Source organism: Mesocricetus auratus, unplaced genomic scaffold, assembly GCF_017639785.1.
Source record: "Mesocricetus auratus isolate SY011 unplaced genomic scaffold, BCM_Maur_2.0 Super-Scaffold_100009, whole genome shotgun sequence".
Classification (NCBI taxonomy): Eukaryota; Metazoa; Chordata; class Mammalia; order Rodentia; family Cricetidae; genus Mesocricetus; species Mesocricetus auratus.
Window position 1 is genome coordinate 78,316,975 of NW_024429193.1, and position 13,445 is coordinate 78,330,419.

General features: G+C 36.4%; 1 protein-coding gene across 2 annotated transcripts in view; it reads right to left on the minus strand.

The window, feature by feature from the left end:
* The window catches only part of Fstl5 (follistatin like 5), a 579,517-nt gene that overhangs the window by 282,499 nt on the left and 283,573 nt on the right, over positions 1–13,445 (minus strand). For both annotated transcript variants that reach the window (XM_040752632.1, XM_040752631.1), the window contains exon 5: positions 2,866–3,062. In XM_040752632.1, coding sequence (XP_040608566.1) covers positions 2,866–3,062 — 197 coding nt within the window. The remainder of the gene's footprint in view (positions 1–2,865; positions 3,063–13,445) is intronic.

A 13,445-nucleotide genomic window follows, 5' to 3' on the forward strand; every position in this document is an offset into this window, starting at 1 on the left:
CCTTCATTTTACTTCTTAAAATCTAAATATTTTGAATTTTTACATTATTATAGAATATCTGTTTTTAAGCTTTTAAGAATATATCATATATATTAAGCATTGTAATACCTGATATATAGATTGCTTAAAGAAGCATTAACCCCTCAAAACAATAGATAAAACCTTCTAAAATGTATGTAGTACATATTTTCCAAGGAGCCACATATAAATATTTAATTATTGTCCTTAACAGCTGATCATAGATGAAGTATTAACACTTTCCCTCACTATACATTATTTGAAATGGAAGATACTAATGTGTTATGGGAAGATATAAGGGACATCAGTAAGGAGGCTGTAAATATTCTACATGAATGTTAGTTGTTAAGTAATGATAGCCAAGTTGCAATTCACAGACCTAGAGAGGTGAGGTGAATAGGAGGGCTCTATGGGGACACATTGCCCTCCCTCGAAAGGGGAAATAGAAGGAATGTTGTGAGTAGGGAAGATAGTGATATGAATAAGGTGTTGAGAGGCAGGGAATGAGGGGAGAGACTGTTGGGACTGGGGATCATTGTGGGGGTGTTGTGGATGCCTAATGAGATAGAAACTTCCTGTGATCTCTGAGGATGACCTTAGTGAGGACTCCTAGTAATGGAGGATATAGAGTCTGAACTGGCCAGGTTTTCTAACTAGGCAGGTATTCCAGTGGTGGGAATGGGTTACATTCAGTTGAGTTGCTGACTGAGGGGGTTCTGTAGAGATCCCTAAACAGTCCAGGCTAATATCAGGCCGGAAGGTCGCTCTCTGAAAACTGACAGCAGTGTCCACTACGGAGAACATCACCCACATTGCTTATTGAACTTAGAGGAGGTTTGTCTGGTGCCTGCATGGGGTCTTGACTCCTGGCTTCTAGTCTCTTTGGAATGAGAAGACACTCTGCAGGCTACTGAAAGAGAAACTTGGACACCAACTCAGCCACTACCCCAAACCCAGCATCCCCCAAAATTTTTATTATTTTAAAGATTTGCTGGAGCAAGGGTAGCACAGAATTTGGGGGAGTGGCCAACTAATGTTTGCTTTAACTTGAGGTCAATGTCACAAGAGGGAGAGCAAATACCACATTGCCTGGATTGACACAAATAGAGACTGAATAGCAAAGAAACCTAGGTTAGAGCCAAAAACAACTGAGAGCAAGAACAAAACAATTAAAGGAAATGACTCTTAATAAAATTTTGTTATACTAGTAGATCAGTGTCTTGTCCAGTTGTCATCAATGAGGCTTCCTCCAGGAGCAGATGAGAGCAGATACAAATACCCAGGGTCAAGACAGGCATTATGCAGAGTGTCTTAATTGGAGGTTCCCATCGGGTCCCTTCCCTTGCAGATCATAGAAATGTGCAGAAAGAAGGAAGAAAGATTGTAAGAGTCAGAGGGAATGAAGGACATGATCTACCAAATCAATTAAGCAGGGCTCATATAGGCTCACAGAGACTGGATTGGAAAGCACAGGGCCTGAACAGCTACACATATATGTTATGGCTGTTAGCTTGCTGTTTTTGTGGGACTCCTAACAGTGGGAATAGGTATTTCTCTGATTCTTTTGACTGTTCTTGAAACTCTTCCTCCTATTGGGTTTCCTGTTACAGCCTTGATATGAAGGCTTTGGCCTTGGGGTATGTGAGTGTGTGTGTGTGTGTGTGTGTGTGTGTGTGTGTGTGTGTGTGTGTGTGATGTTTTGTTTTCTTTGGCTTTTGTCTTTTGGAGGCATATTCCTTTGTGAAGAGGAAATCAAGGGGGAATGGATCTAGGGAAGAAAGCAGATTCAGGGAGTAGCTGGGAGAAAGGGAGAGAAGGAAAATTGTGGTCAAAATGTATAGTATAAAAGAAGAACCTATTTTCAATACAATTTTTTAAAAAGGCAGTGAATATTAAAAATGGATAAATGAGTATTAGGAACAACTCTATGTTCCAAATCTGATGCTCCAGAAAACTGAAGAAATGCCTAAATATTATTTACTAAAGTTGGCATGTCAATATATAGCTATGTCTATAATGAAGTGAAGTTGTCACAGCAATTATTAACATTCCAAACTAAAAACGACTAGTCGGAGATGTATTCTATGCAAGTCCTGAGATATAAATTATAACAAATTTATTTCTGAAACTATAAATGAGTACTTTCTAACTCACCCTATGCATCATCCTACATTGTTCAAGTATCAAAGACAGACAAAGGCAATAAGACTACAGATAACTATCTTGTCTGAACATATATGCAACACTAAAGCAAATGATGATACATTATAATCAAATCCCGGGTAAGTTTTCTCAGAGCTGTATTTCACAACAGTGTACATCATTGTCATCACCAACATGTGTACACCCTCTACCTCAAATGACTCCTAAGAAACATTTTAAGCATTGGCAGAAACTGAACATTACACACATTCCAGAATATATGAGGAGAAATCTTACAAGCTCCAGAACATAATATATATTTTGTTTAAGGTACAAAATGTATACTATTTCTTGTAAACTATAAAATACTATAGTAATTTGGTAAATCTTGCTGATAAATTAGTTAAGCCTTTTTTGTTTTCCCCTATGGTTGTGGTGATAGAAGCCTAGCATTCACATACTTAGTGGTATCCTAAGCCATTGGCTTCCTGAGTCATGATCAAATTATGTATTGGAGACTAGTTTCAATACACCATATCATTAAATATATTGATGTAATCAGTTAGGTAGTCAAATGTAATCATAGCAATTCATTTCCTCTCTTTTGGTATGATGAATTAAATGTATTATATAGAGTAAATTCTAACAAAAATAACACTATCTGCTATACTTAAGCAAGATATTTTATTTAATTGTTGGTCATACCTGAGTTAGTTCATTAATATCTACAAGTCCATTACTGTCTGCATCAAAATGCTTGAACATTTGATCCACCAACAGCTTCTTCCTAGATATGTCATCACCGTTAGAATTCTCATTTTCTTGTGTAATGTACTTTTGATTTTGTAAATCTAAAAGCATACTTTTCATCTTGGTGTACTCAGTGGCCAAGCAGTTGTCTCCTGTAACAAAAAATTTGAGTTATTTTTGAAGCAATTTTATTGAGAAGAAATTATTTTATTAATATTCAAAATTGATGTTACATGATCAATGTATGCAGTACAAAACATTTTTTTCCAATTTCGCATACTTTAAAACTTGGAAAAATGAATGAACTTTTCTCAAGGTTATAGGAAACTTTTTGCCAAGGTGACTAAATTTACTGATTTTTTTCTATGCGAAAGACATTAATATTTGAAGAAACATAAAAACATGCCACCAACTGGCTGTAGAGTTTAAATTATGTTTCTAAATTTTTATCCTCACACTACAACTCTAGACTGATAAACTCAAATATGCACAAAATAATAGGAAAGGGCTAGGGGAATGATCCTGCTTGTAAGAGCACTTTTTGGTCTTGTGGAAGACTACAGAGTAGTTACTCTCATTCTTGTCAGGTGGTACAAAACAGAATGTTATTATAGCTCCACAGTCTACACACTGTTCTGACTGCCATAGATATCGTCACCCAGATGCATATAAGCACACACACAAATACACCCACAGATAAAAATGATACAAACCTTTTTTTAATTAAAAAAATGAGGCTCAAATAAGAAAGCTAAGGGGTACCATCTATCTGATGGAGTACTTCAACTCATTTGCATCTCTTTCCACATTAATTGTGCCACATTACACAAGATAAAGTTAAATACACTCAAAATATCTTGATTGATTTTTAACACTATGCTGTATTTCAGTCTGTCTATATTTAATATTTTCTATCCCCAACTGAAAAATATCCTTAGTAGCAGAAAACTTATATTAGGAGCTACACACATGCCTTTTCTTACATGACAAGGTGTCCACTACTGCCTTTTAAATACTGAGATTATCATATAATCATGTGTTTTCATTTCATACCGTGAAATTTAACTTTGCAAATCTCCTCTCAAAGTTAAAATTAATTGCAATAAAATATTTTCAGTATCTCCTTGTATCAATCTTACTAACAGGGGCATTACAATTAATTAAAACATTTGAATACCTAATGTTTCTTTAAAAAGCAAAACAAAAATTGAAACTAATACAATTGTTCTGGTATCATCACATAATTATTTCACAAAGTATTTGCCTTCACGTGTCCCTATGATGAGACCTGTAGAAGTACAATTTTGAGATAATTTAAGGTGCTATGTTAGATGGGAACTTTACAACATATTTTTAAGTTTAAAATACTTGCTCTATAATAGGGTTGCTTTTGACAATTAGTCTTGACAGCACTGACAATTTTAAAGGATTCCTAGGGATGTATAAGTATATGCCTGGGAACCCTAATGTTGAAAAACAGTATTTGATGTTCCATTCTCTTTCAAGGCAAGATGGAAACAATCTATTCTAGAAGGAAAAGACATGCTCTTACTTTTTAAAAGGCCAATGGAATGACTACTGTGCAGCGATTTGGATGTTTAGTTATCCTGTGAAGAAGTCTTCTTTTCCCAAAGAAAAGTATATGTGGTGCTACACAATGAGTCAATTTTACATTATTCTGTTCTCACTGAAGAATAATAATATCAATGTTTCCATAATAGCAAAGAATTCACTGCCAAATGAGGGAAGTGATCAAATCTAGTTCAATAGATGGCAATTTTGGTGTCTAGAAGAACAGCACAAAAACAAAGCTTCAGTCATGTGTGTGAGAAAGAATGGCAAAGCATAGCTAAACCATTACAATAACTCTGGCTTAGATTTCTGTATAGATTTAAAGACAAGGTAATTTATTTGAACAGAACTTAAATGTTTAAATGGTATTTCAGTTACTCTAGGATAATGTAGAATAATCTTTTGGAGCTGATATAAATGAGTTTCAGTATAAATGTGCAAAGTTTCCTTCAGGTCTGAGGATGCAAAGTGGGTATTTAGAGTTGAATATAGTACAAAGAGGAAATCAGAATTTCAGTGAGAAGCAGAATAGAAAGAAGAAGTAAGCATGACAATTATTTTAATGAATATTTATATGTGAATTATACATATATTTGAAACATTGCTTCTTTACTTATCTAATTAAAATAATGTGGAACTGAAGAGATGGCCCCATGATTAAAATTACTTGCTGCTCTTGCAGAGGGCCCAGATTCAATTACCAGCCATCACTTAAGCTGGGTCAGAACCACCCATAACACCAGCTCCACAGGATCAGAAATACTTTCCTAGCATCTGCAGGCAAGCACATTCATACCTGCATACCCACCTAGAAAATACAATTTTTAGCACATTAGTGTAATAGAGTATTCCCCAATAACAGTAATTTCACTAGCACTGATGCTGAGCAAGTCTTAAATCCAATTAGAGAGCCATTGATTACCACAAGTTATGTGTACCATTACCGATCCTATAGAGTTATTGCCCTATGCTGGTCATTGATGTGGTAATGGAGATCACTACAGAAAACTACAATTGACCAGTATGCAAGGTGTGGAATGCAGTTTAGATGTTTTGTGAATGAGCACTTCATACCTATTCTCTGTACTTGGACCAGTTGTTTCTGTGTTAAACATCTACCGTGCAAAGACTTCTTTGTACTAATCTGTGGATAGACAGAGATGAATTCAGAGGGTAGTGTGAAATTATGTCTATTTAACAGAATGATAACAATAGGTTTACTTCTGGGGCTGATGAGCTCCAAAACCATGGGTTTTAGTCAGATTTGTAGGACCAGACATGTATTTCCTCTTGTGGTTAGTCCTTAAGTCCAACCAGAAAGTAGTTGGTTACTGTCATAACATCTCTGCCACTATTGTAGCCATTGGCAGCACAGCAAACATTTCTCTAAAAGAAGGTGTAATAATGACAAGTTTATTGGGAGAAGAAAAGAAAATCCTTTATCATGTAAAATTATAAAGTCTGTTTCTTGAAAATCAATTACATAGTCTGACAACTCCAAAATTTTGGAAGTAAAAGATCCTACCCTTTTTGAAAAGTAGAAATATTCCATGAGAGCTAGTCAACAATCTGGTATTTTACCATCTGCAAAGGATGTGTGTTTTATCTGTACATAGAACAAGATTGACATCTTTATTTAAAAGACTAATGCAAGTTCATATACAGGTACAGTTCTTTAATGTGGTGTTGACTTATGTTCGGAACAATCCTGTGAACTTCATTTGCAAAAAATTACTTCAAGATAACTCATTCCTGGGGAAACTACTATTGTATTTCCTGAACTTTCTTCTTGTCATTTTTACTATACTGTTATTAATCTAAATTTATAACATACCCACTTAAATACTTTCCTAAGTTGTATAAAATTTCAAAACTCAATTGTGATATAAAGTTTCCAAACTATACCTCACAAAAAATAGCATAAGAAGATGGCTTAAGTTCTATCAATTTTCATGGTTTCCATCAGATGAAAATGAACTAGAGACCTTTGAATTTAAGTCCATCATTTTCACAAGTTTAATGAAGAATAAAATCCTTCCCAATACATTTTAAAGAAATGACTACATTTCAGTTTTGAAGACCTGGGGACTGCACACAGCAGGTTCCATCCCGAGCTGGGTATAACCCGCCAAGAGCCTGCCAGCATCCTAGTCTCTTTTTCCACCCACGGGTCTAGGTATGTATATGCCTGTTTACAGCCTGACTTCCTGTGCCTTGTGCACAACCAGCTGAGGCCTGGGGACTGTGCACTTCGGATCTCATCCCAACAGAGTCCATTCCACCCTGAGACTAGCAAGGCTCAGGTACTGGGACTGCCACCATCCACAGGAGAATGAGATCCAACAGAGTATTGAACCTGTTTGCACCCAGTGCAAGGGAACCTTGGTCCCATACCCACACGGAGAGGAAGAGAATCCTTCTGCACCCACTGAAAGAAGGGATAAGAAGAAGACAATATAAAAACAGCAGCAGAAAAACCAATAATGCACCATCAGATACTAGAGAATGTACACAAGCATTACCTGAACATTCCAACACAGATGAAGCAGAAGAGAATGACTTTAAAAACAACTTCATGAAAATGATAGAGGCCCTCAAAGAGGATATGAGAAAATCCCTTAAAGAAATGAAAGAAAAACAAACCAAAAAAGTCAAGAAATGAAGGAAAAGACAAAGCAAAAATTGCAAGAAACAATTCAAACAGTGCAAGGATTAAAGCTAAAAAAGAGACAATAAAAAACCTAGTCTGAGGGAATGCTGGAAATAGAAAATCTGGGTAAATAGTCACGCACTACAGATGCAAGCATAAGCAACAGAATACAAGAGATGGAAAAAAGAATTTCAGGCACTGAAGATACACTAGTAGAAATAGATTCAATGACCAAAGAAAATCTTACATCCAACAAATCCCTAACACAAAATATCCAGGAAATATGGGACAACGTGAAAAGATCAAACCTAAGAATAATAAGTATAGAAGAAGGTGAAGAAACCCACCTCAAAGGTGCAGAAAACATATTCAACAAAATCATAGAAGAAAACTATCCTAACCTAAAGAAAGACATGCCAAAGAAGATACAAGAAGCTTACAGAACATCAAATACAGTGAACCCAAAAAAAGTTTCCTCACCACATAATAATCAAAAGCCCAAACATACAGAATAAAGAAAGACTATTAACAGCAGCTAAGAAAAAATATCAAGTAACATATAAAGGCAAATGTATCAGAATTACACCTGATACTTTCATGGAAACTATGAGAGTCAGAAGGTCCAGGATACATATTCTACCAACACTAAAAGACCACAGATGCCAGTCCAGAATACTATATTCAGCAAAGCTTTCAATCACTATAGATGGAGAAAACAAGATAAGACAAAACTAGATGTAAACACTGCATATCCACTAATCCATCCTTACAGAAAGTTCTGGAAGGAAACTCCAACCTAATGAAGTTAACTATAGCCAGAAAAACATAGGCAATAGATCATTCAACTTTACCAACAGGCAAAAGAAAAAAAATGGGGTGAAAATCCACACACATTTTCACCACAACCACCAAATCCAAAATAAACAAGAATGAACAATCAATGGTCATTTATATACCTAAATAGTAATGATTTTAACTCTTCTATAAAAGACACAGGCTAAAATAACGGATACAAAGACAGAATCCATCCTTCTGCTGCTTACAAGAAACATACCTCAGCTTCAAGACAGATGTTACCTCAGAGTTAAGGGTTGGGAAAATATTTTGCAATCAAATGAACCCAAGAAACATGTGGGGGTAGAAATCCTAATATCAAACAAATTAGACTTTAAACTAAAATCTATCAAAAGAAATGAAGGAGGTCATTTCATATACATCACAGGAGAAATCTACCAAGATGAAGTCTGAATTGTGAACATCTGTGGCCCATATACCAAGGCATCCATGTTCAACTCAAAAAAATCAGTAGCCCTACTTTATACAGACAGTAAAAGGGCTGAGAAAGAAATCAGAGAAACATCACCCTTTACAATTGCTACAAACAACAAAAAATACCTGGAGATAACACTAACCAAACAAGTTGAAGAGTTGTATTGCAAAAAATTTGATTCCTTAAAGGCAGAAATTAAAGAAGATACCAGAAACTGGAAAAATCTCCCATGCTCTTGGATAGGTAGAATCAAAATAGTAAAATGGCAATCTTGCCAAAAACAATCTTCAGATTCAATGTAGTCACCATCAAAATAGGGGAATGGAAGAGGGATGTTCTTGAAAGAACAATTCTCATCTCCATATGGAAAAACAAAAGACTCGGGATAGCCAAAACAACCCAGTACAATAAAGAAACATCCAGGTGTATCACCATCCCATTCTTCAAGCTGTATTATAGACCTAGGGTCCTGAAAACAGCTTGGTACAGGCATAAAAATAGACAGGTAGACCAATAGAATCAAATTGAACACCCTGATATTAAAACACACACCTATGATCACCTGAATTTTGACAAAGAAGCTGAAATTATACAATGGAAAAAAGAAAGCATCTTCAACAGATTTTTCTGGCATAACTGGATACTGGCATGTAGAAGACTGCAGACAGATCCATGTCTATCTCCATGCACAAAACTTAAGTCCAAATGGATCAAAGACCTCAAAATAAATACAGCCACACTGAACCTCTGAGTAGAGAAAGTAGGTGGTCCCTCAGTCGAATTGGTGCAGGAGACAGCTTCCTGAACATACCACTAGTAGCACAGACACTGAGATCAACAATTAATAAATGGGACTTCCTGAAACTTCGAAAATTTGTAAAACAAAGAACATAGCTATCAAAACAAAGTGGCAGCCCACAGAATGGGAATAGATCTTCAACTACACATCTGACAAAGGGCTGATTTCCAAAATATTCAAAGAACTCAAGAAGCTAGCCACCAAAACATCAAATAGTATAATTAAAAAGTGGGGTACAGAACTAAATAGAAAATTCTCAATAGAAGAATCTAAACTGGCTGAGAGACACATAAGAAAATATTCAACATCCTTAGCCACCAGAGAATTGCAAATCAAAACAATTCTGAGATACCATCTTACTCCTGTTAGAATGGCTAAAATAAAAAACGCCAACAGTTCATGCTGGAGAGGATGTGGAAAAGGGGGAACACTCCCCCACTGCTGGTGAGAGTGCCAACTTATACAGTCAGTTTGCAGATCAGTATGCTGTTTCCTCAGGAAAATGTAAATCAATCTACCACAAGATCTAGCAATCCCACTCTTAGGCACATACCCAACAGTATTTATACATTAAGGGCTAGGAGGATCTGTTCAACCATGTTCATAGCAGCATTATTTGTAGTAGCCAGAACCTAGAAGCAACCTAGATGCCCCTCAACTGAAGAGTCGATAGAGAAAATGTGGTACATTTACAAAATGGAGTAATACTGAACAGAAAAAAAAACAATGGAATCTTGAAATTCACAGGAAAATTGATGGAACTAGAAGAAACCCCTCTGAGCGAGATAACCCATTCACAAAAAGACAAAAATAGTATATACTCACTCATATATGGATTTTAGAGTTAGAGCAAAGGAGTACTACAATCCACACTGGCAGAGAAACTAGGAAACAAGGGGTAGCCTAAGAGAAACAGACATACATGATCCCCCGGAGAAGGGGAAAGGAACAAGATCTTCTGAGCTAATTGGGAGTTTGGAGGGAGGGAAGTGGGAGTTAGAAGAAAGAGAAGGGGATAAGAGAAGGATGGATGAGTACAGGAGAGGGGAGTAAGATCGAGTCAGAGGAGGAATATAGGAGAGCAAGAAAAGAGATATCATAATAGAGGGAGCAATTATAGGTTTAAAGAAACATCTGGCACTAGGGAAATGTCCAGAGGTATACAAGGTTTAGTCCAACTAATGATATAAGCAATTGTTAAGAAGCTACCTTAAATACTCTTTTCCAATAATGAGATTGATGAATACCTCATATGCCATCCTAGAGCCTTCATCCAGTAGCTGATGGAATCAGAAGCAGACACCCACAGCTAAACACTGAGCTGAACTCTGGAATCCACTTGTATTGAGGGAGGAGTGTTTAGCAAAGGAGTCAAGACCAGGTTGGAGAAACCCACAGAAACAACTGACCTGAACAGGGGGTTACTCATGAACCCCAGACTGATAGTTGGATAACCAGCATATGGCTGTTCCAGACTCCCTCAACATGAATGTCAGTTTGGAGTCTGGTTAATCTATAGGGCCTCTGATAATGGAATCAGTATTATCCACAGTACATGAATGGTCTTTGGGAGCTTACTCCATATAGAAGCATACTGTCTCAGCCTAGACACATGGGGTCTAGGTCCTGCTCCAAATGATATGACAGATTTTGAAGATCCCCCATGGAAGGTCTTACTCTCCCTGAGGGCATAGGTAGGGGGCAGGGGTGGGGAGAGGGAACTGGGATTGACATGTAAAAGAAGCTTGTTTCATTCCTATGCCATGGAAAACACTGATCTACTACCCAAGGCCCCAGAGTTTGCTGAGGCCTCCTCACTGGCACTACATTCATGGAGCCTGGATCAGTCCCTTGTTGGCCTCTCAGCCATCAGTCTGGGTTCAAGAGCTCCCCCTTGTCCGGTCAGCTGTCTTTGTGGGTTTTACCAGGAAGGGCTTGACCCCTTTGCTCATCACTCCTCCAGCTCTATCACTGGGTTCCAAGAGTTCAGTTCAGTGTTTAGCTGTGGGTATCTGTCTCTGCTTCCATCAGTCACTGGATGAAGGTTCTAGGATGGCATACAAGGTAGTCATCAATATTATCATCAGGGAGGGGCTATTAAGGTAGTCTCTCCACTATTGCTTAGTTTGCCAGTTGGTGTTACCCTTGTACATTTCTGGAAATCTCACTAGTGTCAGCTCTCTCCTCAAACCAATAATAACTCCATCTATTAATGTATCTGTCACCCTTCTCTACTCTACTCTTACCCTGACTCAACCTTCCTGGTCCCCCAGGAGAGGGAGCTGGGATGCAAGCATGTTTTCAATTTAAATAAAAACATATATATATATATAGAAGTTTGTTTCTAATTTAAATTAAAAGAGGGAAAAATAAAGTGTATTATCTTAAAAAAACAGATTTTACTATCATGTATATTATATTTTTCTTTTTTTGTTTCTTTCTTAAATTGCTTGCTTATCATGTCAGAAAATATTCTTTGAAGATTATGTATATCACTATTTGTTATTTTATTTATATATGTAAGCGCATCTACAATTTAATGTTAAGATATAGTAATCATGTATAGTATAGAAATTCCACTTGATTTTCTAGGATTTCATGAAGTCATCAAGAGTACTTTTACAAGTTATGATCAACCACTGTTACTTTGCTTGATTTGAATGCTTTGGGGCTATGATATCTAATAGTTTGTTAAATATTGGTAATACTCATCTATTAGAAATTCTGCTTAAATAATACTCATTGTTTATAACATAATTTCTGTGTTGTCTTATTAAATCCCTTGCTTGTCTTTGGGGTACTTTATTTCTCCATATATGATGCATAACTTAGAAGTTATCAGTAATTTTTGTCTGTAGATGTGAAAGTGAATATTGACTAGCAGTTAACATCTCTCATTAAAGGGAAAAGCTACATTTAAACATATGATTTTTGTGTGTGTGTGTGTGTGTTCATGCATTTTCAAGTACATGAGGGACTACATATCCATCCATTTGTCTGTGGAAACCAGAGGTGTCTTATTTAATCATTGTCTACTTACTCTTCTGAGACAAGTTCCCACACTATAGCCTGTGGTCACTGATCTGGTCACAGTGCCTGGTCATCCACCCTCAAGCGTCTCCTCTCTTTGCTTCCCCCGCATTGGGATTACATGATGTTGCTGTGGGACAAATATGGTTTTGTTTTCTTTTTTATCATAATCGCTAGTGTTAAAACTTGGGTCCTCATGCTTGAGTAGGAAAGTAAATTATGGAAGGAGTCATCCATTTCCCTCATAATCATGAGAGACAAGATAAAATGTTAATGTGTTCATTTTGTATCTGTATGATAGATATGATTTAACATTTAAAATACTAGTTTTAACTTGCCAAATATATTTTCTTTCATAACAGAGGTCTAACAAAAGTTCAAACTGCTCTGATGTCTGTAAACATAAGTGACATACATGCCTCATGAAAGGAATAAATTTCCACAAACGAAGTTTATGCTTGGCCTCAGAGAGAACATAAGAAGAAAAACAATGTCCTAAAGAAAACAAATAGAGCTTATTTTAAACCTTACAGTCTTGAAAAATAAAACATGTTTCCCAAAACCTACAGCATACAGTAAGTCAGCCCTTATCCATTTAAAAGAGATGCCATATGCAAACTGAGAAAGATGCCCCCTCCCCACGGTCACAGCTCCTTCCTATAACATTGGGTTTGCAGAAGCAGCACAGCTTGCAATGCAGGCCCACCTACTGCACCAGCTACATGCCTTAGAGCCATGTGCAGTGAACCAGCAACCTTGCTTTCATGCTTTTACTCAGGGCTAAATGCTCAACTCTAACTTCTAACAGGAATACATAACTATTTTATCATTGTGTGCATTTTCATTATCATAAAATAAAGTAGCATGTATCTAAAGAGATCATCTTAAAAATTTTTAAATACTGATGAATTGTATTTTTAAAATGTGAGCTTTTTCTTTTCTTTGTTTGTTTTGTCCTATTTGGTTAGGTTGTTTTATTTTGTTCCATTTTATTTTTTATTATTATTTAGATGTCTGTTTTCTAAGGAGCAACAAAAATGCTGTGGATTTAGATGAATGAGGAGATGGGAAGGATCTCGGAAGAGTTGAATGAAAGGAAAATAATCAGAATATATTGCATGAGAAAAACTATTCAAAAAGGAAAAGGAAGGAATAACAAGTAAACCAGAACATGGGCTTCACAGAAAACAGTGTCTTCTTTGTTCGTCACCACA